We start from the raw sequence: 22,392 nt of genomic DNA, 5'->3' as shown, positions 1-22,392 counted from the left end.
GCTGTGTTTTAGGCCAATCTGCCCCAGCGGCCAGGGTAAACCAAACACAGAAAAAGAGCACAGACAATCACTCAAGTAAGGCCAAAAGCTAGAGGGGGTCTCAAAGTAAATTGCACCAGTGCTGGGGTCAAATGAGATGGACCCCTGCATCCGTGATCCATCTACTCCTCTTCTTATCTGCTACAGCAATTATATATTTCTCCCGAGGCAATTTTGGCGTGCTCTACTTACCTGCATCCTATTTTTCTTTTTCCCTGAAAAAAATCCTTTTTGTTAATTGTGAAAAAGAAAGAGCCCATGTGAACTAGAGAGGCGAAGAAAAGGAGGAAAAAAAAGAGAGAGATAAATTGGAGGCTATAAGCAAGAAACCATGAGTGCTAGGTAGTTGAAATCTCCCAAGTTTGTTCGTCTCCTTGTGTGGTGCTAGTGTGAGTTTGTGATGTCTTCTCCTAGCTCATGAGCTCCAGTTTGGAACTGTGCTGGCTTCTTGTTTTTCCTTATCCTTTTTCAACTTAATATTTTTCTTCTTTTGCAACTATGGGTCCCGAAATTCTGGTGATTTGTTGGTTTTTTCGCCTGCGAAATCCGGGCAAAAATGGGGATCTGCAGCTTCTGTGCTCTGTTTGCTAAATCCTGACCCAAGCTTGGTGTTTCAACCTACCTTTTCCTGGAGCTTTTACCATTTTCTTAACCTATTTTTATCTTCCATTTCCTTAAGTTATTATTATTTGGTTTTATTTTCGTTCCCACCTATTTTTATCTTCCATTTCTTCCAGTAATTTGCTTCTGCTGTAAAACTGTGTGTTCGTCGTGAGAAAGATCTCGTCTTTGAGCACCGAGTTGTTCGGTTTTATTTTCGTTTCTACCTATTTTTATCTTCCATTTCTTCCAGTAATTTGCTTCTGCTGTAAAACTGTGTGTTCGTCGTGAGAAAGATCTCGTCTTTGAGCACTGAGGGGTTTTATGGGTTTTTGTTTTGCAGCCTTGCAATCCCTAGTCCGGACCTCACATGAGCGCTCGTGAGCTAGCGCCGGTGATAAAAATTGCAGGTTTTAGAGTTCAAGTCCAAGAAACGGGTTCTATTCCACCATGGAGGTGAGGTCCGAGCAAGGGCTGATGGCGGGGAGGGATCTGTTCGGTATGCCGAAGAGCCCGCCGGCGCCGGCGCCGGCGCCTGGGCCGCCGTCGTCCGTAGCCATGCAGAGTGTGCGGATGGCGTACACCGCGGACGGCACACCTGTCTTCGCCCCAGTGAGCTCCTCGGCCTTGCCGCCGGTTTACCAGCCGCAAGGCGCGGTCCACGGCGCTAGCATGTCCGTGGCGGTGGTCGCTGGAGGCAATGGCGCCGCGGCGTCGGCGGGCATGGGGGAACCAGTGGCCAAGAAGAAGCGCGGGCGGCCAAGGAAGTACGGGCTCGACGGGTCCATGTCGCTGGCATTGGTGCCTGCGGCTACAGGGTCGCCGGCGATGACACAGGGTTCTTCTGGGCCGTTCTCACCGGAGGGGTTGAATCCGGCGAACCCTTTGACGGTGGTGTCGCCGGACGGAATGAAGAAGCGGGGCCGGCCTAAGGGGTCTACCAACAAGCCGCGCATTGATGCTATCAGTAAAATCTTTACTCCAATGCTCGCTCTGTTGGACGGTTTGCCTTTTCAGTAGGAGCAGAAGAAAAAATTGCTCTTGTTTTCCTTATGGATGTTGTCGATGTAGAATATTAGAAAAAAATTGTCTTTAGCTGGCTCAAGTTTCTTATTAGATGCGTGTAGAGGTTAGATCTGGTTCGCAGTTTACCATGTTACAACTGTTGAAGGGTGTAGTTCTATGAAAATTATCCATCTAGCTTTTATTAATGCACTGTACAAAATGATTGATTTTGAATGGCCTTGTTTATCTTCGATTATGTCAGTATTTAACTATTCATGCTTTGATTTTGAGAATGGTGGACATGTGGTTATTTCTCTGCTAAATTATGAAATACATGTATTATGTATGCTAAATTGTGTGAAGTTGATGTGCATCAACTCTATTTTTCTTTATGATTAACATAGCTAGCCCTAATTTAAAGTCATCTTGTAGGGTCATCAGGAGTTGGATTTACACCTCATGTTATTACAGTTCAAGCTGGGGAGGTATAGCATCCTATCTTGCATTTCAACATGTTGATAGTTTCTTTTCTTGTTCTATTCTCAGAATATGTTCTCACCTTCATTTTTCCTGGATTCTCTGCACATGTTTTACATTTTGTCACTACTTTTCTTTCTATACTGTTCCCACTATACAATCTTTTAACCAGAAAAAAAGAAAGTATGGTTTGCCATTTCTTCAGTAAGTTGAAAATTGCCAAATTGTTAATTCAGAAATGCAATTTGAAGCGCGAACTAATTCCTATTTTGCACTAAGCTATATCATTGTGTTTAGATGTCTTCTTTCTATCATATGGTGCTGATGACAATTATGAGTGTAAACTTTTTCATTTTGTACTGTGGTAACTGATTATCAATCTCCTCTTGATCATTTGCAACATTTCTAGTTTTGTTGTCGCAATTCTGGCGCGTGCATATGATTGGCTGCTTTATGTTATTATCATTCAAAAAATGTTTCATTTAGAAAATCCAATCGGTGACTAATTCATTCCAAATTGACCAGCTTTGATACTGTGCTTTAGAAGCTCTGTAGTTGACCATAATTTATGTTACTTAATTTTCTATTGCTGTGACTTTGCTATTAGTGGTACTTGCATAGCTTAAAAATGCTAAATTGCCTCTTATTTTTTTTCCAGAAAATGTTAAGGTGTTGAGTTCTGAACTTCTGACTGTTCATTAAAGCAAAGCTAAAGGTTCCAGGATCTTTTATTTGCAGAGTTATCTGAATATTGATGAAACAAATACTTGCACTCTTCTTTTCAGGATGTGTCAGCAAAGATTATGTCGTTTTCTCAGCATGGAACACGTGCAGTTTGCGTTCTCTCAGCAAATGGTGCCATATCAAATGTAACACTTCGCCAGACTGCTACTTCAGGTGGAACCGTAACATACGAGGTTTGTACTTATAGCCAGTGGAAACCAATAGATAATAATTCTCTGTGAAATAGAAATATTGTCACAAGCTGTTAATCGTAAACTTTCCAGATATATTGATTGGATTGTGAGAGGTGTAAACTTCTTGTCTAGTCGCAGATGTGTTGTCACTGTACAATGTAGAATACTTTAATTACAAACACTAATAATTCCTTTTTTTTTCCGTAGGGTCGATTCGAGATACTATCACTGTCTGGGTCATTCCTTCTAACGGAGAATGGAGGCCAGCATAGTCGAACCGGAGGGCTCAGTGTGTCACTGGCTGGTCCTGATGGTCGTCTCTTGGGTGGTGGAGTTGCAGGTCTTCTCATAGCAGCTTCGCCAATTCAGGTATTATTTTTCTCCCTTGCAGTGATTTATTAGAAACAGTGCATCTCCAGTTCAATATTCCTACTTCTGTTTTTGAAATGTAGATGTGTTCCAAATTAGGGTTGGTATCCTATAAGTAGTTTGGAATCACTGCATAATTTCTACTGTCTATTATACACTCAAGACAATGACATTGATTATCAGTATTGCATATATTATCTGCAGATAGTAGTGGGAAGCTTCAATGCTGATGGAAAAAGAGAGCGAAAACAGCATGCTCCTTCAGACCCCTCATCGGCACCACTGAAGGTCGCTCCGACCACCGGGATGGGGCCCAACAGCCCCCCTTCAAGAGGTACATTGAGCGAATCATCTGGTGGCGCTGGAAGCCCACGACCACTGCATCAAGGCATGGCTTCCTGCAGCAATAACCAACCGCCAATCCTGTCTAGCATGCCGTGGAAATGAGCTCTGCATCCTTGACCGAATCCGACTCCATATACCGTTTGCAAACTGCCTCCCGGGCAGAAAAGGAGCAATTTGCGCTTCAGTGGCGCTCATTCTCTGACTAGCTGCTATGCAGTGTAAATCTGAAGCTTAATTAGGGAGAGGATTGTAGCTGGTAAGTCTGTAGCTTTATCGTAGGTTTCAGCCTGAATTCCTGTGCTAGGTAGCTGTTTATTGTTATCTCGAGATTATGTATTGAGATATGACCATGTGATCCTAACAGCGTTATCGAATATTGTTAGTCTTATGTTCTACCAAGTTGAGTAAAGAAACCAGGATATATTGCCCGTTGATTGCTTCAGAAGATTTATATGAACGTGTTGGTTTCAATTGACAATTTTTGCTGCTGCAGTCGCCGCGCTTCAAAATTTCTCACACTGGTTATAGATTGCTTCGTTTAGCTAAAACGTTAGCAGTCAAATATTGTTACAACAACTCTTTGACACGATCATTCATGCGCATTTTCGTTAGAACACTTGGCTTCTAGAGTCACATGCTTATGCTGTGTGTGTCTGCTAAGAAGACCACTGTTCATTAAAGTGGCTCGATGACTCAAGTAGTCATATCTGTCTCTTTTCTCTTTTGGCCAATACAATGTCACTAAGTAATAAGAGAATCAGATCAAGAAACAAAATAAACTTTCATTGGATGTCCAACGCAGCAAGTGCCAAATGCTAGAAAAACATTCCTGAAACACACAGCGACAAGAGGACAATAGTCGGCCAACCAACGTTTGCTGCCGTGGTAGACAATACAACAGCCAAAAATTGTATAGTCGACTGTCAAGAAAGTTTAAGATGTGCTCTTGTGATATTCGGACATGTTATCCCTGACCCCATTTAAAATTGATTCTACATCTCTCAACTACCTTTCTTCCACGGCTTGCTACTATGAATTTCTAAGTTTTGGACCACACTATCCAAATTCGATGGTATCATCCGTGGAATGTTTTATTTTCTCAAGAAAATCCGATTGACAACATCCAACGGCAGCGCATAGGCAGGATCCATAGGCTTCACCCCAGGGTACTCCATCAGTGAAAGCCCTGTTTGCAATAGAGGCTAACTGATTCAGCGAAGAGTTAATAATTCTAATTCATTCACATGCCACATACAAGATCCTTATGATAAAAATACCACAGTACGTTAAGAATAAGCACCTGCAACTCCGAAGTATGTGTGATAGATATCTACCGCATTATCTGGTCTATCTGAAATGCCACCATTTTCTATGTCCTGCCGATCCACATACATGAAAATAATTGGAACTGATCCATGAGTCAAGGGATATATGGTTATCCAAATGGCAGAGTTGGGAATAATAAAACAGTTACCTGACAATTTAGTATGAATTTTGTAAGTTTTTCCTTGTCAATCCAGTGCACTCTATCAATCATTATCAAACTTGATAACACCCACCACGAGTAGCAAACCTTCAGAATTTGAACAGTTCAATTAAATCCAGGGTGGCAAGGAGTAGTGAGGGATGCAAATAATATACAACCTGAGACGAAGAAAGTAAATCTCACATCAGCTAGTTTCTCAGGTCGCCCATTAAGTCCACCGTCTCTACACTGGCGCTCGCAGAGCCACCATCCAAGGAGATCTCTATCAATGTGATGCAGAGAGCCGGTGATTGCAAGAGCACCAACACAACAAAATACTGCATGAAAATGTATATAGTGTTCAGGGTTACCTGAACCATATAAAGCGATAACTTGCAGAAAAATACATGAGTCTGAAATAATCTCATCCAGGAAAGCTAATTTCAGGCCATCCTAGACATGCTACTCTTAGGATGACGCTACAACAAGTCAATGAAAATGCCACCAATAATCATAGGAGTATAAAATTTCAGTAATGTTTATTTTAAGCTAGCCTAAAGCATTCCATAATCAGTACTCCCACTATTCTTCTTTGATAAAGCATCCTCTAGAAACAACAAAATTCCAGTTCCACTCAGAAATACCACAAAGCAGGAGTTAGAGTGGAATCAAGGTACATACTTTGCCCAGCATGAGACTCCCCTCCTGGCATGGCTCCAAATCCACCATCCAAGTTCTTACAGCTGACAATAAAATCTACAGCCTTTTGCACATCAATTTTATGCAGACAGTGCAGTAATGATAAGGTACATAGGGCAATATACGAGAACCTACAGAAAGAAATACATTAAGTTTGCATTACTAGCCCAAATGGATTGATATGTTGGAACCACAAAAGTGGGAATTCTAAAGGATAGGTTTAAAGGGTTTTTACCTAGTGTCAACTTCGCCCCAAATATCACCAGAAAATGATCCATCCTCATTTTGAAGTCCGGCGACATCTGACACAATTTACATAAGGAAAAGAAAGGGACTAGATTTCAAGTTCAGGGAGTGGCTACTCCAATATATGCACGAGAATTGAGAGCTTGAGAAAAAGAACCACTGAACAAATTCGTCCATTCATGCAAATCTCAGCTCACGAAACCAAAGTTTTAGGATTCACTTCAATCTGGAAAAGCATGAACCTAATTCAAAATCTGGAAAAGGATACAATCAGCAACCTTATCGACATCGAGGACATCCAGCCGATCGAAGAGGCAGAGGACCTGCACGGCGCTGAGCGTGTAGAGGACATGCGGATCGTGCCCAACGTTCCCTCCGAACCCACCTGCAAAGCCACGTGCATCCCAAGAGGAGCGCACATACGAATCAAGAACCATTTTTTTTCCCAAAATCCCAAACACCACAAAAAATAATAAATCGAGAATTGGCGAGAGAGCGTACCAGATTCGGGGTCGTAGCAGGACATAATCCAGTCGATGACCTCGGCGGCGTCGACGGCTTGGAGCTTGTGGAGGAGGTCGAGCGTGGTGAGGCCCCAGTAGGCGCCGTTGAGCCGGATGTGCTCCATCACCAGCGACTCGAACGAGTCCTTCTTCTGCGGCGAGGAGAAGGCAAAGGGAGCGGCCGTTGGAACCGGAAAGAGTTCGCGCCGCGGGTGGGAGGAGATGGGGGCGAGGTGGCTGGGTGCGTACCTTCTCCACGGTGACGATGTAGCGGACGTGCTTGTCCGCGGCCAGGTCCCCCTCGTCCCCCATGGCCGCCTCGCTCGGCTCGTGCTCCTTCTTCGACCTCTACAGGGGAGCACAGAGCACGGTGCTTGATGGCTGCTCCTCCTCACACGTGAATGGTCAAGTGCGAGCAGACGAATCTAGGAAGGCATCGGAGGCCCAAAGGAAGGCCCGGTTCGAACATGGACGTGGTAGGGGCCAAGGCCCATTTTGTCATGGCAGTAGTCCCTTCCGTCTTGAACGTTTTTTTAATTTTGTATTTTTTAAATAAAAAATTGCAAGCATATGCTTTTATTTTGAAAAATTAAAAATCTAGACTCTTGTCATCCGCCAAAAGGGTGAAAAGGATAGGCTTAAAAATAAAAAAAATCTTGTGTTCCAATGCTCTCAAAATTCAAAACACTATAGAAATTGTCATGAAAAATTGGGAAAAATATTTTGTGGTGTAGAGTATATATCATCTAGCTCTCAAAAAACTGTAACTCAAACAATTACTTGTGCAATAAGAAAATGTCTTTTTTGTTTCTCATTGTACAAATCATATTTTTGTATAATTTTTTTTTGAAGATCTAGATGATAACATCTTTTGACCTAAAGATTTTTTTAGAATTTTCATGCTATTTTGATAGTGTTTTGAATTTTAAGAGCATTGGAACGTGATATTTTTAATTTTCAAACATGCCACTCGCCCTTCCAATGGCCTGTCGCTCTTCCAATTAGCGACATGAGTCTATATTTGTAATTTTTCAAAATAGATGCATATATTTACAATTTTTTTTAAAAATATATAAAAATAAAAAATATTTTGTCTTCCTCTCCTCACCTACTGCTATTTGAGCAAAATCTTCCGGTCCTTTTTCTTTAGCAGCGTAGGAGGGGAGTGAAGATCCGGTGCTAGGGCATGCGTAGGGTGACGAGAGGGGTACGGATTTGTGCTTCCTAAGGAGACATACGGTTGCGGCAACTGTTAGAGTAAGGGGCGGTGGATGAGCCGATGAGGGGAAAAAGAGAGAGCCAAACCAAGGGGCACTTGTAAAGTTCCTGTATCAACTAGGGGTCTATATTAATTTTTGAAATGGAACCGACAACAAAACTACCCATTGCATTAATGAAGAAGAAAGCCCAACAGACATGAATGCTCGGTTAATTAAGGAACAACCGAGCAAAAACTACGATACACAATGGGCAAACCGCCTAGCTAAACTAGGCCAAACGCACTGTAGAGACGACCTCGACACATGACCATGTACCTAGCTAGACTAGGCTTGAGATGGATGACAACGCCACAAAATAGAAAAAACCAAACCCGCGGGGAGGGTCACTTCTAGACGACGCCTCCAAGGAGGGCACAACCCCAAAGTCGCTGCCGTCAACCAATCCTAAGCATCGGAAAAAGGGTTTTCACCCGTAGAACATCCCGAGATTTGGCAGGGAACACCGCAGCACCACCTCTAAGAAGGGAACAACGTTTGAGGGCATCGCCGGCGTTGGCATCGACAGGACACAATTCTAGGCTTTCGCCTGGTGTTCCCTAACCCGCAACACCGCCAAATAGAGCACCGCCAAGCCCCAACTAAAGGCACACAGGCGCAACAAGATCACAGACGGCCTAGACTTTGCAGCGGATCACCAACGCATGAAGCTTAAGAGAGCATAATAGAAGAAATGACACGATGAACCAACAAGTGCCCATGGTCAAGACGAACCACAAGTGGCACGCAAATCAAGGATCCCTGACCAGCGACAACTGAACGCCCAGGAGAGAAGAACCAGCCCCCCAACTTGGCAGCAAGACGGATGAGGCTACGATGCAGCGGGGCATTGATCTCGACGCAACACACGAGCAGTGCCCTCGACACACCCACCGTGCCAGTGCAACAGAAGGAAGCGCACCGACGAGCAACAAGGCTGTCGGGCCGCTGCGCACCACCACCACCGCCACTCCAACGGACCACCACACCACCGAACCACCACGTAACACCACTGACCCACCGCACGAAGCCGAAGCGGCAACACATCAACAACTCAAACTCAGCTCCAAGAGCGACAACAGCATGGGCACGATGGAGGTGGGCAACAAGCCGGTGAGGGATGACGACGATGTGGTGGTCGAGATGGATGGAGACGTGGCGGCGCATCACCGGGCTGCCCGGAGGGCCACCCCACCGCATCATCTGGTGCTCGGGAACCGCCGCTGGGCTGCCGCGCCACACCACCAGGCACACGGATTTGAGTTGGAGTAGGCCGCCACATCATGCCGCACCGTCACTGTCAAACCTATCAAAATTACACTTAGCTTAATCGATAAATTAGTCGATTAAAATGAGAGTAATTTTGGCAATCCCGATATATGCTCAACAAAATCCAAGATCACAACACATATCATTTATAACATTGTTTCATCACAAGATATGAATAGAGTGTAAAGACTTTACTTATATTACGTATCTTGTTCACAATTCCAATTTCTACTTATATTAGAGTTTTCATATGCAGCGAAAGGATATGAATAAAACAAAAGGCCAGTAGTGCCATTGCCCATAAGGCACCACCGGGATTAACTTAAGCAGATCTTCTCTACTCATGCCCATCACCGACGTTAGAGGGATAAAAATATCCACAAACTAGCTCGTCGATACCTGCATCAACTTAAGGACAACACCCCGAGTACAAAGATACTTACAAGACTTACACAATATGGGTATATACTATCCTAACTCCAATGATAATACATTTGGATGAATAGTAAGGAGTGGATACAAAGTTAAGTTGACTCAGCGAAAAAACACTTTAACCAACATGATGGCCTGAACATCTAGCATTAACCGGCAATAAACATAGTCTTCAATAAAGTAAGTTTGCCCAACTTAAATGAGTACCAGCACATGCTTCTCCTAGAAGCTCACATACTTTCCAAGTCCCAAACTGAGCGAAATTCTACGACTGATGCAGATGAAACTTAAGTATGCTCATGATCGAGAGCATGACAATTCAAACTGTTCTTACACCCTGTAGGGATACATCTTTACCCACATGACTCGGATTCATCCTCTTGGCCTCCGAGACAACCTTTCTCATACCCGAAACTACCCACTTGCCTCTCAACGCATGAGTTCTTCGAAATGCAAGACACAAACCTTTTTGAAGCAAAAGTGGATGGCGGCAATGACCAGAAAGCGGCCAGCGACGACGGACGGCGACGGCTAGACTACGACGGCTCAATCCTGGCATGCCGGTGACGAACGACAGCGCAAGCGGGCCAGCCAAGGACACCTAGAGCTTCTATGTGTGCTATCAAATTCATCGGTGCGGCTATTGGCCGATTGGCACAGCCGCAGCACGGCCGACGGCGAGCATGGACAGGCAGTGTCATTCAACTCCCGTGAAGAGCCATGTCGGCGTCGGGCCAAAGGAGAACCAACATGCGCAAAAGGAAGAGGGGACTTGAGGAAGCTCACCACGGTACAAATTTGCGAGGATGAGCTCAGATGGGGCGGCTCGATGGCGAGGGGTGGAGAAGGTTGGCCGGTGTCGAGGAAGAAAGCGTCTGCGCGATGAATTTGACACAGAGAGATGGTGATTTGGTGGGGTAAAGCTCGGTGAGACAGTGACAGCCTTCCTCTTTGCTTCCCAGGGCTCAGGCTCGAGGGGTCTCGTTGGGGGCATGGTGGATTTTGAGCTTGGCAGTGGTGGTGCGTGTGCTCTGCTCGCTCAGCTAGGAGGGGAGAGATTGAGCAGAGAGAGAGAGAGAGAGAGAGAGAGAGAGAGAGAGAGAGAGAGAGAGAGAGTGAGGGGGGGGGGGGGTAAGGCGGCAGCCGAATTCACTAGAAGCCTCGATGGCCAGTGACATGGCTCAGTGGCTGGTCACAAAGTCAACAACAACGACGGCCAAGACAGAGACAGAGAGAGGAGGTTGGTGGAGGAGATGACTGGTGGGCCCTTGAATAGTGGCAGATAGGAAACAAAAATCTTCTTCCCTTCTCTGATCCAAATGCATGTCCTACACGACTCCAAAAATTCTAGGACAATTTTTGTATGATACTATAAAACACATGCAACCCATTTTAAGTGGTTTGCCGCATAAAGCCTGAGCCAAATTTAAATGAAAATTCTTCAAAGTTGCAATCTTTTCTAACTTGCGCAAAATTTTAAGGCTTCAATTCAAATCCCTAAAATTTAGGAAAAATCACAAATATTATTTACATGCCATGGACTAATTTCTAATATTGTATTCAACCCTATGTTGCATAGCATATTTGATAGTTCCTTCACAATGCATTACTTAATAGATTTAATAATTCACATTTAAATTTAAATGCACTCAATTTCTTACTCAAAACCTTAATTATGATGCTAATGATACTCATGAATGCTTAATGCAATTTTTAGGAATTTGGGATTTTACAGCCACACCGCGCCGCTAGGGGCGCGGAAAGCGGCCATCAGGGGTACAAATCTAGCTGGTGCACCGTCGGACAGTCGTGTCGCGCCGACAAGTGCACGGAACAGTCCATCACGCCATCAGGTGCACAGATTTGGCCACCGCCCCACACCGATCATCACGCTGCACGAAGGATCTTCCCGCAAACTCGCCGAGTGCAGCCACAACAAAACGGACGCGAAGGGGAAAAGGAGAGGGAGAGGGAAGGAGAAAAGGAAGCCGCGATGGTCGCCGCCTGGCACTATCGCTAGCCGCCACCGCCACTGCCGGCCGACGATGACAGCGGCGACCGCGTCGAGGTGGGAAGGCGAGGGCTGAGGGTCGCCCTCGTGTGGCCTTCGAAGGCGACGCGAGGGTCAGGAGCTAGCGCCTGAATTTTGAAGGTCCCTTCTTGATACTAGGGGTTTATATGAAAATGTTTGGATTGTGATTATTGATTGCGATAAAAAACAAGGGCTACTTGGAAATATTTAGATTCGGCGACCTGGCACCTGGTGAGGTCACTGGCGACCTCTGCTAGCCCCCATCGCCAAGCATCCCACGCTCACCTCCGCACATCAGATTCATGTGCTCAGCCGCAGTCTCCAGCCACACGTGCGATGGCCAGAGACAACGAAGGATCTCAATGTCACCACATATAGGATACAACTCGGTGAGTCGGCACTTGATTCCTCCCCGTTCTTGCCGTTGTGGCCCTGTAAGAACCGACCGTGCATTCCACATCTCCACATGCCCTTGTCCCTCATGGCCATCTCACTCAGCTCCTGCTTCTTCCTTCCTCGTTCTCCCCTAAACACATTGTCACGATCCCAGCGGCTCCTCGGAGAAGAAGGAAGAGGTAGAGAGAACTGGGATCGAAGAGGAGGAAGAACAAAGAGGTTTTAGAGGATGGAGGAATTGTATTAAGAGGTTTTAGAGTTTTGTTCTATCTTGTTCGCCTCCGCCTCTCAGGCGTCCGTCCGGTTATATATGACCTAGGTTCAGACTTTGGATTGCCTCTAGCCTATTACACGGCCCATTCAGACCTTGGGTATAGAGTATTAGGTCGGTGCTCCCTTGCTTCACGCTTGCGGCCCATCAGCTCCTTCCCGCCTTGACACCCAGAATTGACAGGCTTCACAGTTCACACCCTCATCATCAAGCTGGTGCGTAGTCATGACATCCCCACTTCCTAGAGAGTCGGCTTGTCCCCAAGCTGTTGCCAGCAGAAACCAATGACGAAGCTCTGACTCATCTTCCCATGTAGAAAGCTCAGGCAACATACCCTCCCATTGGATCAGTACCTGCTTGGCAGCCTTTGATCCACAACGGTAGAGGCTAGTTTGAACCACATTGGCTGGACTAACCATCATGTTCGCCTCCTTGTCATCCAGCAGCGGCAACAATGCGTGAACTGGTGTAGTAGGAGGCAAGCCACACTTGAGCTGTGAGATGTGGATGAACGGATGAATGTGCTGGAAGCCAGAAGCTTGAGCTTGTATGCCACTTCGTCGATGCACTTGTCAACCTGAAATGGTCCATAATAGCGAAAAGGCAACTTATGATTAGCTCGATTGGCAATAAAAGTTTGGATATACGACTGTAGTTTGACATAGTCCCAATCACCGGCTTGGAACGACCATTCAGACCGTTGCTTGTCAGCTTGATCTTTCATACGCTGTCGTGCCCTTTCCAGACGAAGTTTTAGCAAACTGGTCTTCAGTTGACGTTCCTTGAGCCACTGCGCTAAATCTGGAAGGGCACAAGTTGAAACATCTTTGATACCAAAATGCCGAGGGGCGTGACCGTATAGAGCCTCAAATGGTGAACAACCAATAGCTAAATGGAATGTAGTATTATACCAATACTCTACCAAGGATAGCCAAGAATACCATTTCATGGGGCATGTGTGGACAAAGCAGTGCAAATACCCTTCATGGCACTGATTAACATGCTCTATTTGTCCATCCGATTGCTGATGATAGGCAAAACTTAAGCAAAGCTGCGTTCCTGCCAACCTAAACAGTTCCCTCCACAATGTGCTAGTGAAAATGCGGTCACGGTCTGATATGATCGATTGATGCATGCCATGGAGTTTATAAATGTGATTGAGATAGAGGTGAGTAATCTGACCTGCTGTGATTGGGTGTGTGACAACCACAAAGTACGCATATTTAGTGAGTTTGTCAACTACCACCATCACACAATCATATCCATAAGGCCGTGGCAAACCTTCAATGAAATCCAAGGAAATAATCTGCCAAGCTGCATCAGGAATAGGGAGAGGCTGCAGTAAGCCTGGATAGCGCACTCGTTCAATTTTTGACTGAAGACACACTGCACAGCTGGCAATAAAGTCCTTGATCACTTTCTTCATTGCTGGCCAAACAAACAATCTTCTAATTCTAGCATAAGTAGCCTAAAACCCTGAGTAATCACCCAAAGCACTGGAATGGAGAGCTGTGATGATGGTCTGCTGCATAGCAGTGTTACTGCCTACCCAAATATGACCTTTATATCTTAATAGGCCGTCTTTGACTCGAAATCCTTTTTCAGATGTTCCAGTAGTCGAGAGATGGGTCAAAATGCTCTGGGTAATAGGATCATCCTTGTAACATGCTGCAATGTTGGCCAACCAAGTTGGTATAATAGTTGAGATGGCATTAACTTCAGTGACAAAGTGGGAGATACATCTGGAAAGAAAATCAGCAGCCTTGTTCTCTAACCCCTTTTTGTAAACCAGCTGAAATTGAAGTCCTAATAGCTTGGTCGTGAGTTTTTATTGCCAGTAGTCAACCTTTGATCCTCCAAAATGAACCAGAATTCTTTGATCAGTGCATAACAAGAATTCTCCATTATGCAGATATTGCCGCCAGTGATCAACAGCTAGAATAACAGCCAACCCTTCCTTCTCATAAGTGGATAATCCCTGATTTTTGGGCCCTAATGCTTTACTGAGAAATGCTATAGGATGACCCTTTGGCATAAAAATAGCTCCAATTCCCTTACTAGAGGCATCAATCTCAATAACAAATTGGCAAGAAAAATCAGGCAAGGCCAAAACAGGTGTTGGTATCAATGCTTGTTTCAGGTCTTGAAAGGATGCTTGGTGAGTAGATATCCAATGAAAAACTGAGTGTTTCTTGAGTAAATCAGTGAGAGGCTTGCATATAATACCAAAATTATGCACAAACTTGTGATAACACCCAGCTAATCCCAAAATTCCCCTTACTTCTTTAACAGTAGTAGGTACCAGCCAATCTGTGACAGCTTGAATATTTTTGGGGTTGGTACTCACACCTACTGCACTAATCACATGTCCTAAGTATGTGAGGCTGTCCTTAGCAAAAGCACACTTGGACCTTTTGATTTTTCAGGTTATGAGATTGCAGGATATGAAAAACTTGATGCAATAGCTGACAATGAGTGTCTAGAGAGAAGCTATAAACTAATGAGTCATCTATAAACACCAAAACTCCTTTCCTAAGCAATGGTGCAAGTAGGATATTCATGATACTTTGGAAAGTAGCTGGTGCTCTAGTTAAACCATATGGTATTACCTTAAACTCATAATGGCCATGATGAGTTTTAAAGTCAATTTTGGCTTCATCCATTGGATCCATTCGAAATTGATGATATCCAGCCCTCATGTCTAGGTTAGAAAACATGGAAGCCCCAGCTAACTCATCAAGGAGCTCATCTATGATAGGGAAAGGAAACCTATTTTGATTGTTATTGCATTCAATCTCCTATAATCGACACAAAATATCCAAGTCTTGTCCTTCTTTTGTACCAGCAAAACATGTGAAGCAAAGGGGCTGTTACTTCTTTGGATTATTCCTTGTTCCAACATTTCCGCAACTTGCCTTTCTATCTCAGTTTTTTGTGCTAGATTGTACCTATAAGGTTTTAGGTTGATAGGTTGTGCTCCTGGAATGAGGGGAATCTTATGATCATAAGCCCTCTGAGGAGGGAGCCCTTTGGGTTCAATGAACAGATCTGCAAATTGTTGAAGCAATGCAGCAATAGCTGGTGGAAGCAGATCAGACTGTTCCTATGACTCTATGCTGCAGAGTTGTACTATGAGCAACCGCATCCCTTCTCATCATGTGAGACAGCTCCACAGCTATGATCATATTGCAAGTGCCAAGTTCTGACTGATTGTCGTGTAGAGTAACCCACGAACCATTGTGCTCAAAGGAAAGAAGCTTGTGCTTCCAATGAACCATCATAGGACTGTGTGACTCTAACCATTCCATACCTAGATCACATCATAACCTCCAATAGGCAACACTTTTAGATTTGTGCAGAATGATATCCCTTGGACCCACCATTCACACCGCACCATTTCTTGCTGACAATACAAAATGCCTCCATTAGCAATTCTAACTGGCATAGATGTCACACATCTTCTGATGCCTGACAAGTTATCAGCATAATTGGCACTCACAAAATTATGTGAGCTCCTAGAGTCAGTCAACATTAGTACTTCTTTCTTCTGGACCATACCCCTCAAGCGAATTGTCCTGGGCCCTTCAATTCCAGTAATAGTTGCTGCCGACAGAGACATGAGATTACCTTATGTTGTCTGCGAGTGTTCATCATCTGAAATTGGGTTGTAGTGTTCTTGTCCACTCCAGAAATCCAACATCTCCTCAATCACATGGAGCTGCACGGTTGGAGACCAACAGTGATCGCGAGCCCACTTTTCTCCACACTTCATGTAGAGGCATTGCGCTCGTCGGTGAATGCGTAGTGCCGCCAATCGATCTTCTCTAGTAAGTGTTCGTGCTCATTCAACTCCTCGACGGTCATCCGCCTATGGAGCTCTTGGCTTATTTTGTGGCGGTGGTAATGGATACTCCATTCGAATCGATGCCTTAGATGTGAGTGCATAAAAACGGTGATGATCCTTCTGCTTGGATGCGTCCACCACTTCCTCTTGCAAGCAAGCGAGAGACACGGCAACATCCAAATATCCAAGGCGATGTAAAATAAATGGAGCATGAATTTCCTCTGTAAGCCCATCCAAGAATTAAGTCACAAAAAATTGAGGATCCCATGATGAATGATGAGCTATTAAGCTATGCATCATATCATTAAACCTCTCAGTGTACCGTGTGACGCTACCCACTTGTTTGAGGTGCGAAGACTGTCTCAGCATGCTCTGAAACTCTCCCTTCCCAAATTTCTCACACAAAGCAAATATGAACTCTCGTCATTCCATGCTCTTAACTCTCAGATTGGACTGAATCCAAAGAGCAGCACTACCCCCACAGTACAAAATTGTGATACTAACCCAGAGATCCTCATGAATGTCGAACACATGGAAATAAGATTTGTATCTGAGTTGCCACGCTTGCAGATTGTCTCCATCAAATTAGGGAAAATCCATACAGGGAGGAGTAACTGGAGAAAACCCAGGCCCAAATCGATGCAATCCATCCCCTCGAGTATTAAAACCGCGATGAGATTTTGGCAAGAAACATGTACCCTTCTCCGGAGGTAAAATTGTGGAATATTTTCCCCAATTGTCATCCCCCGATTCCCATGATTGTAGCGGTGGCTGTCCGGCACAGGCACTTGATCCACCCTGTAGAAAATACTATCGCCATCCTCCCCCCCTGATTGGTGTGAGAGGGGGTGGCGTAGCCGGTAGCAGCGGGGGCTTCACGTTCAGTGCTGGATTCTTGGCGATCTGCTCTACTTGCATGTGTAGAACTCTGAGTTCATCCCGCACCTCATCGACCGCTGCTTCCACCTTCGGCTTCCTGCCTACCAAATCTCGAATCAATTCCATAATGGTCTGGTTCGATTCCTGGAGAGTGACCAGGGCCTTTGAGTTGATCTGATTTGATTCCTGGAGAGCAGCAAGAGTCTTTGAGATCTCCATCAGTTGCTTGTCCGACTCCATGGCCCGTCGCTGCTCACACATGTGGTACTACGGCTTCTTGAGGTAGTTCGATGGCTCCAGGATGTTGGCTCTAATACCAGATGTCACAATCCCAGTGGCTCGTCGGAGAAGAAGGAAGAGGCAGAGAGAACTGGGATAGGAGAGGAGGAAGAATGGAGAGGTTTTAGAGGACGAAGGAATTGTATTCACAGGTTTTAGAGTTCTATTCTATCTTGTTTGCCTCCGTCTCTCAAGCGTCTGTCCGGTTTTATACGAGCCAGGTTCAGACTTTGGATTTCCTCTAGCCTATTACATGGCCCATTCGGACCTTAGGTATAGAGTATTGAGCCAAGACTCCCTTGCTTCACGCTTGCGGCCCGTCAGCTCCTTCCCACCTTGAAGCACAGAATTGGCAGGCTTCGCGCCCTCATCGTCAGGCTGGTGCGCAGCCATGACACACATCACCACGATGGATGCTGCTTCAACAACTCAAAGTCCTAGGGAATCCGTCACCCCTCCAACATCCCCTCACGCGCTGCACGTCCCTGACAGGCGAGGATCCCGATGTTGATTGGCTCGCCCGGGTGCAACTTGACAGACGGCATTTGGATCAGCATGAAGGCCCATCAGGGCTCAGTCGCTCGTGCGTGGGGTGCTGGGAACCGCGGTGTGTCGGATAGGCGAGGCTGTCGGTTGGAAATGGCACGAGAAAGTGGTGCTGCGCACATGAAGCGGGACAGGCCACGCGAACATACCAAACTAGTCTACCCGGTCATGTGCCTCGCTGAGTTGTGTGGTGCCGTGCTACCAAGAATAGGCTCATCAACATGAAAGAAAATTCTAAGTAGCGGTGTTACAGATGCCTTCTGAGAAACCAAGTTGTAATGTGCATTGGTTTTCTTGTGATGAGTAATTGATATTGTCATTTATTTGGTTTGATGATCTTCGGTTTTGCATGAGCTTTGATGTGATTCGAATTGATTTGAGATTTCATTTGAGCATATTGATTATGGACTAATTAGAATTGGAGTTGGAGATATGTGTTTGCTTGTCTCATGGTGTGCAGGTGATGGATGCAATTTGATGGTCGATGGCAGGATGATCGGGGCCAAGCGGAGTGCTTAGTGCTAGACGATCAAGGAGGTCGGGCGGAATCAAGGGTGATCCTAGCTGAACACGTGGAGGTCAAGCAAAGCATTGAAGGCGGATGAAGACGGCGTGTTGACAAAGTCAAGCAAAGGGGATGCCGGTGCAAATGACAAGGCGGCTCGAGGGATCGGGAGCGGGATATACTTGCCAGCGGTCAAGATCGCATGACGGAGTACACGCGTCGACATCGAAGCGCTTGCTTAAGGTGTAAGCAAGGCGGTGAGTCACGTTTTGAGAAGTGTGCAGGCGGTTTCGCGATTTGGCCTCAAAACCGTGGGAGGACTGGAGGAGTATGTGGCACCATCGCGAAGCTTGCGTCGAGGCGAAGCTAAGTCGTGAAGGCGCCTCGGCCGTCCGATGAATGTAGAAGAAAATAGACCAAAATACACTCGGTAGTAGGTAAGAGTGCACTACAAGAGATGGGTATTTTGGGGGAAAGCTAGAAAATTTAAGGGCCAAGTTTCCTAAGCCTATAAATAGAGGGGTATGACTAGAGAGAGCTTTGAACCAGCCACTTGAGCCCCCTTATGCCACTCATTTGAAAGCCTTAGAGCTAGGTTTTTAGAGGAGAGAAGGATGAATGTTTAGCTTATGTAATAGGTGAGAGTTTTAAGAGATAAATCTTTGTAATCTGTCTAAAATAGAGCTGACCTCTTTGAGTAATTAAGTTTATATTTTTGCATATGCTTGAATTCCCCTTCTTCTATTTTCCCTCTATTGGTTCCCTTGCAAGTTCATAAGTTTTTCAGTTTTTGGTTTTGATTTTCGTTTTGGTTTTTGGGCTGAAATTTCAGCATCTTGTGAGATTATTCTTCTTGTTGCTAGAGGTATAAAAACTCACATACGAGTGTATATTTATGGGTCTTGAGTACCCTTGCCTCTAGATCATCAACTTGGAGAGGTTCGTTGCTCGTAGATCTTTTCTTTGAGCTGCAGTTTTTCATCTTTGTAGGGTTATTTTTTTTGATACTAGTGGCTTAAACACTCACATACTCATGTATTTGAGCGGGTCTTGAGTCCCCTTACCATCAGACTATCATTTTGGAGGATAACCTTGTCCGGTGTCCATCTTATCTAGTTTCTTTGGAAGTTGCGAGTTTTTGTGCACAAAGACATATAGAATGGTCTTAAATAGAACCTATGGTTCATATTTCATCCGTGGAGTCATGTTGCTATGGAACTAGTCTTATTGCTTTGTCTCTCTGATTCTTTTGCTTCCGCTTGAGCGTTTTGAGGTGCGTTGGGTGAGAAATAGGAAAAGTCAATCTATTTCGAAAGAAATTTGTTGAGGCGCCTATTCACCCCCCTCTAATCGCCATTCTCGGTCCTACACCTTCTTCTGTAGCACCGATGACGTCATTCGAAGTGGTGGATGGGATCCACTCAATGCTAATCATATTTGTTAAATAATAAGCATATAGAATAATTTTATATTTAGACAAGATCTACCGCTTTGTGATTTATATTGAGAACAGATGCCGTTCATCCGGACAATGCTACAAATGGAGATAACTGCAGCACACTATATAGAATTTTTTTTTCCCAGCAACACACCCATGAAACACATCAGGCTCGAAACGATCCTGCGAGTTTTCTGCAGCATCCTGTGCTGGTCTTGCGAAGATTCACTCATGGCCCGACCCGATCGTCGTTCATGCGTGACTGTAACATTGCACGTTTGTTTCATTTCGATCATCACGAATCATGGGTTCATGACACCGGCTTAATTTTCTTGCCTGCAGAACAGAACATTTTACATCTGCCTGCTGCCTCCCTCACCACTCCACGATCCCCAAAGGCCCCAAAAGAAGGAGAAACGCGACCATGTGTACATGTGGGACGCCATCCCGTTCCCGGTCAGATGAAGAAAGAGAAGAAGAAAAAAAAACTACGTAATTTAGCAACACCCAAATCCCCAACAAACAGCAGAAATATCATATCGATGACTGGCTAGAGGTGCTCGAAGGTATCAGGATTCAGAAGAAGCTGTAGTTGTTGAACATGAGGCTGCCGGCGGCGTAGGCGCTGAGCAGCTCGTTGTGCGGCGACCACGGCTCCGCCCGGAGCCCCACCCTCCTGAGCGCCTTCAGGATCTTGCTCCGGTTCGCGCACCCGGTGACGATCACCTTCTGGATGCTCGCCTCCACCTCAACTCTCTCAATGCCTGCATGCCATGCACAAACGCATGCACACCGGTTACGTTAATGGTTAATCATTGCAGCCATAAGCAAATCTAGCTAGCTAGCGACATCAATGAAGAGGAAGGAAAAGGAAGACATGGCTTTGGTAAAGAAGAAAGGATCAGATCTAGCTACATGGCTGAGCTGCTGTGGGGGAAGGCTTGTAATAAGCCGGCCGGCCTTTAGTTTACCTTTCACTTTGGACAGGCATTTCCGTACCCTCTTCTCATGCAATGCCACCATCTCTACTTTCAGCTCGGTGCTCTGCGAATGGCAGGAATGAGGAAATGTGCACAGGATTTGCATGCATGCATGGCTAGCTAGCTAATGCAAACAAAAGGTATTATCATGAATCCGTGATCGTACGTAATAACTTCCTATTTCTCTCAATCTGAAGAGATCGATGCACTTTTTTTTTTTTTTTTTTTTTTTGCAAGCTAGACTTCTCGTTGCTGACAAAACATGATCAGACACAGGGAAGTTCTAATCGACTATGCATCACAAACAACAACAATCGAGTCATCTCTCTAGCTATGTTGTTCCACGGCAAGGTAGGAGTAGGATAAAGCGAAGAATCAATATTGCTCTAGTTTGCAATCCTAATGCATCTCCATTATATTGACAGTTTTTCAATCTCTGCTAGTACTAGCAAGTAGAAACTGATGAACAAAAGGTGAATGCAGAGGCTAGAGACCAATAAAATGCACCTTAATTAGAAATTAGTTGAAACTCATATTATGTTTTGCAGGACATCCACTTGGAATAACAAGCCCATAAGAACCTCACTGAATCATCATCTCTACATGAACGACACTCAAACTTAACGAAGCACATTTATGCCATGAATTCCAATGAGAGCAATCCCATACCTCCATGGAAGAAACCGGTGTTGGATGATCTTATTCCGTCGATCGCCGGCTTTCCAGACGGGGAGAAGGGAATAAGATGAGAACGGTACAGCCTTCTTATAGCGGCAAGCAACCCACGAGGCGGCAAAGGCGAAAAGAGCACCGACAGGATGTGATGAAGGGAAAAGATTAAAGACGACGGTGTTCAAGAGATTCTTGGTGTACCGTAAGCTAAGCTAAGACCTAAGGCCCTGCCTATATGGAACAGTGATCTCCTCTACTTTCCCAAAGGGAGCCCTAGGTCTACATGGAGAAGAGCGACAGGTGACCGCACCGAGGCCTGATCAGTCTCTTGACTGGTTTGATTACTTCCTGAGCTCAGTTCTCAATGGTGCATGCAGGCTCATGCATGGCACGAAAGGAGAGGTTGATTGAGTCTTGATCGATTGCAATCAGCATGTAGATGTGCTTCTACTGTGCCTTATGTCATGCACTGGCTCAGTTGTAGGTGGCTAGGTGGTAGAGAGAGATTGGTTGTAGAGGATCTCCTGACCTGCGATGACATGGACGCCATTGACGAGTCCAAGCATGCTTTTTGAGGTGTCAAGCAGAGAGAGTCAGGCGGAGGCTTCGAATACAGTTTGGATTGTCTGGAGATCTGCAGGACATAATGGTTACAAAAAGAGCAAAAGCGCAAAAGGTAAAAGAGTAAGGCATGAGGGGAAGAAAAGAGGGCAATCAGACAGCAAATGGACCATGACGCAAGTTTTGTATTCTTGCCCTGGCTCCACACGCATAAGCAGAAGCGATGAATCTTCAAGAACAACATGCTCCTGAGTCCGGACCATGACGCAACATATGCAGCCTACCTTCAGTTGACTTAAGAGAGAGCATCTAACAGTACTAAATCAAATTAATTCGAAAGGTAAAAGAAACTGTATCAATATGAAAC

The 22,392-nt window shown here is 45.1% G+C and overlaps 3 protein-coding genes across 4 annotated transcripts; 1 reads left to right on the top strand and 2 right to left on the bottom strand.

The window, feature by feature from the left end:
- The first annotated feature begins 161 nt into the window (after positions 1-161).
- Positions 162-4,180, top strand: LOC133895520 (AT-hook motif nuclear-localized protein 10-like). Of its 2 annotated transcripts, none has more exons than XM_062335917.1 (6): positions 162-381; positions 983-1,606; positions 2,077-2,129; positions 2,907-3,038; positions 3,246-3,407; positions 3,612-4,180. In XM_062335917.1, exons 2-6 carry the CDS (start codon positions 1,090-1,092, stop codon positions 3,852-3,854), a joined length of 1,107 nt encoding a protein of 368 aa, XP_062191901.1. In that variant the 5' UTR covers positions 162-381; positions 983-1,089; the 3' UTR covers positions 3,855-4,180. The 2 variants fall into 2 exon arrangements, with proteins under 2 accessions (XP_062191901.1, XP_062191902.1); XM_062335918.1 differs by having other exon boundaries at positions 162-428.
- Positions 4,181-4,514: 334 nt separating this feature from the next.
- Positions 4,515-7,069, bottom strand: LOC133896335 (geranylgeranyl transferase type-2 subunit beta 1). The gene is made up of 9 exons (XM_062336912.1): positions 6,915-7,069; positions 6,664-6,817; positions 6,431-6,547; positions 6,152-6,218; positions 5,899-6,047; positions 5,422-5,555; positions 5,227-5,325; positions 5,053-5,128; positions 4,515-4,938 (listed from the first exon to the last, which is right to left on the bottom strand). Exons 1-9 carry the CDS (start codon positions 6,975-6,977, stop codon positions 4,844-4,846), a joined length of 954 nt encoding a protein of 317 aa, XP_062192896.1. The 5' UTR covers positions 6,978-7,069; the 3' UTR covers positions 4,515-4,843.
- A 13,044-nt stretch (positions 7,070-20,113) lies between these two features.
- LOC133896341 (heavy metal-associated isoprenylated plant protein 44-like) lies at positions 20,114-21,590 on the bottom strand. Its single transcript, XM_062336925.1, has 3 exons — positions 21,462-21,590; positions 20,784-20,856; positions 20,114-20,576 (listed from the first exon to the last, which is right to left on the bottom strand). The coding sequence occupies exons 1-3, from the start codon at positions 21,465-21,467 to the stop codon at positions 20,389-20,391; spliced, it is 267 nt and encodes an 88-aa protein (XP_062192909.1). The 5' UTR covers positions 21,468-21,590; the 3' UTR covers positions 20,114-20,388.
- Between the last annotated feature and the right edge of the window lie 802 nt (positions 21,591-22,392).

This window comes from Phragmites australis, chromosome 16 (assembly GCF_958298935.1).
Source record: "Phragmites australis chromosome 16, lpPhrAust1.1, whole genome shotgun sequence".
Taxonomy (NCBI): Eukaryota; Viridiplantae; Streptophyta; class Magnoliopsida; order Poales; family Poaceae; genus Phragmites; species Phragmites australis.
This window is presented reverse-complemented; position numbering and strand designations above follow the sequence as displayed.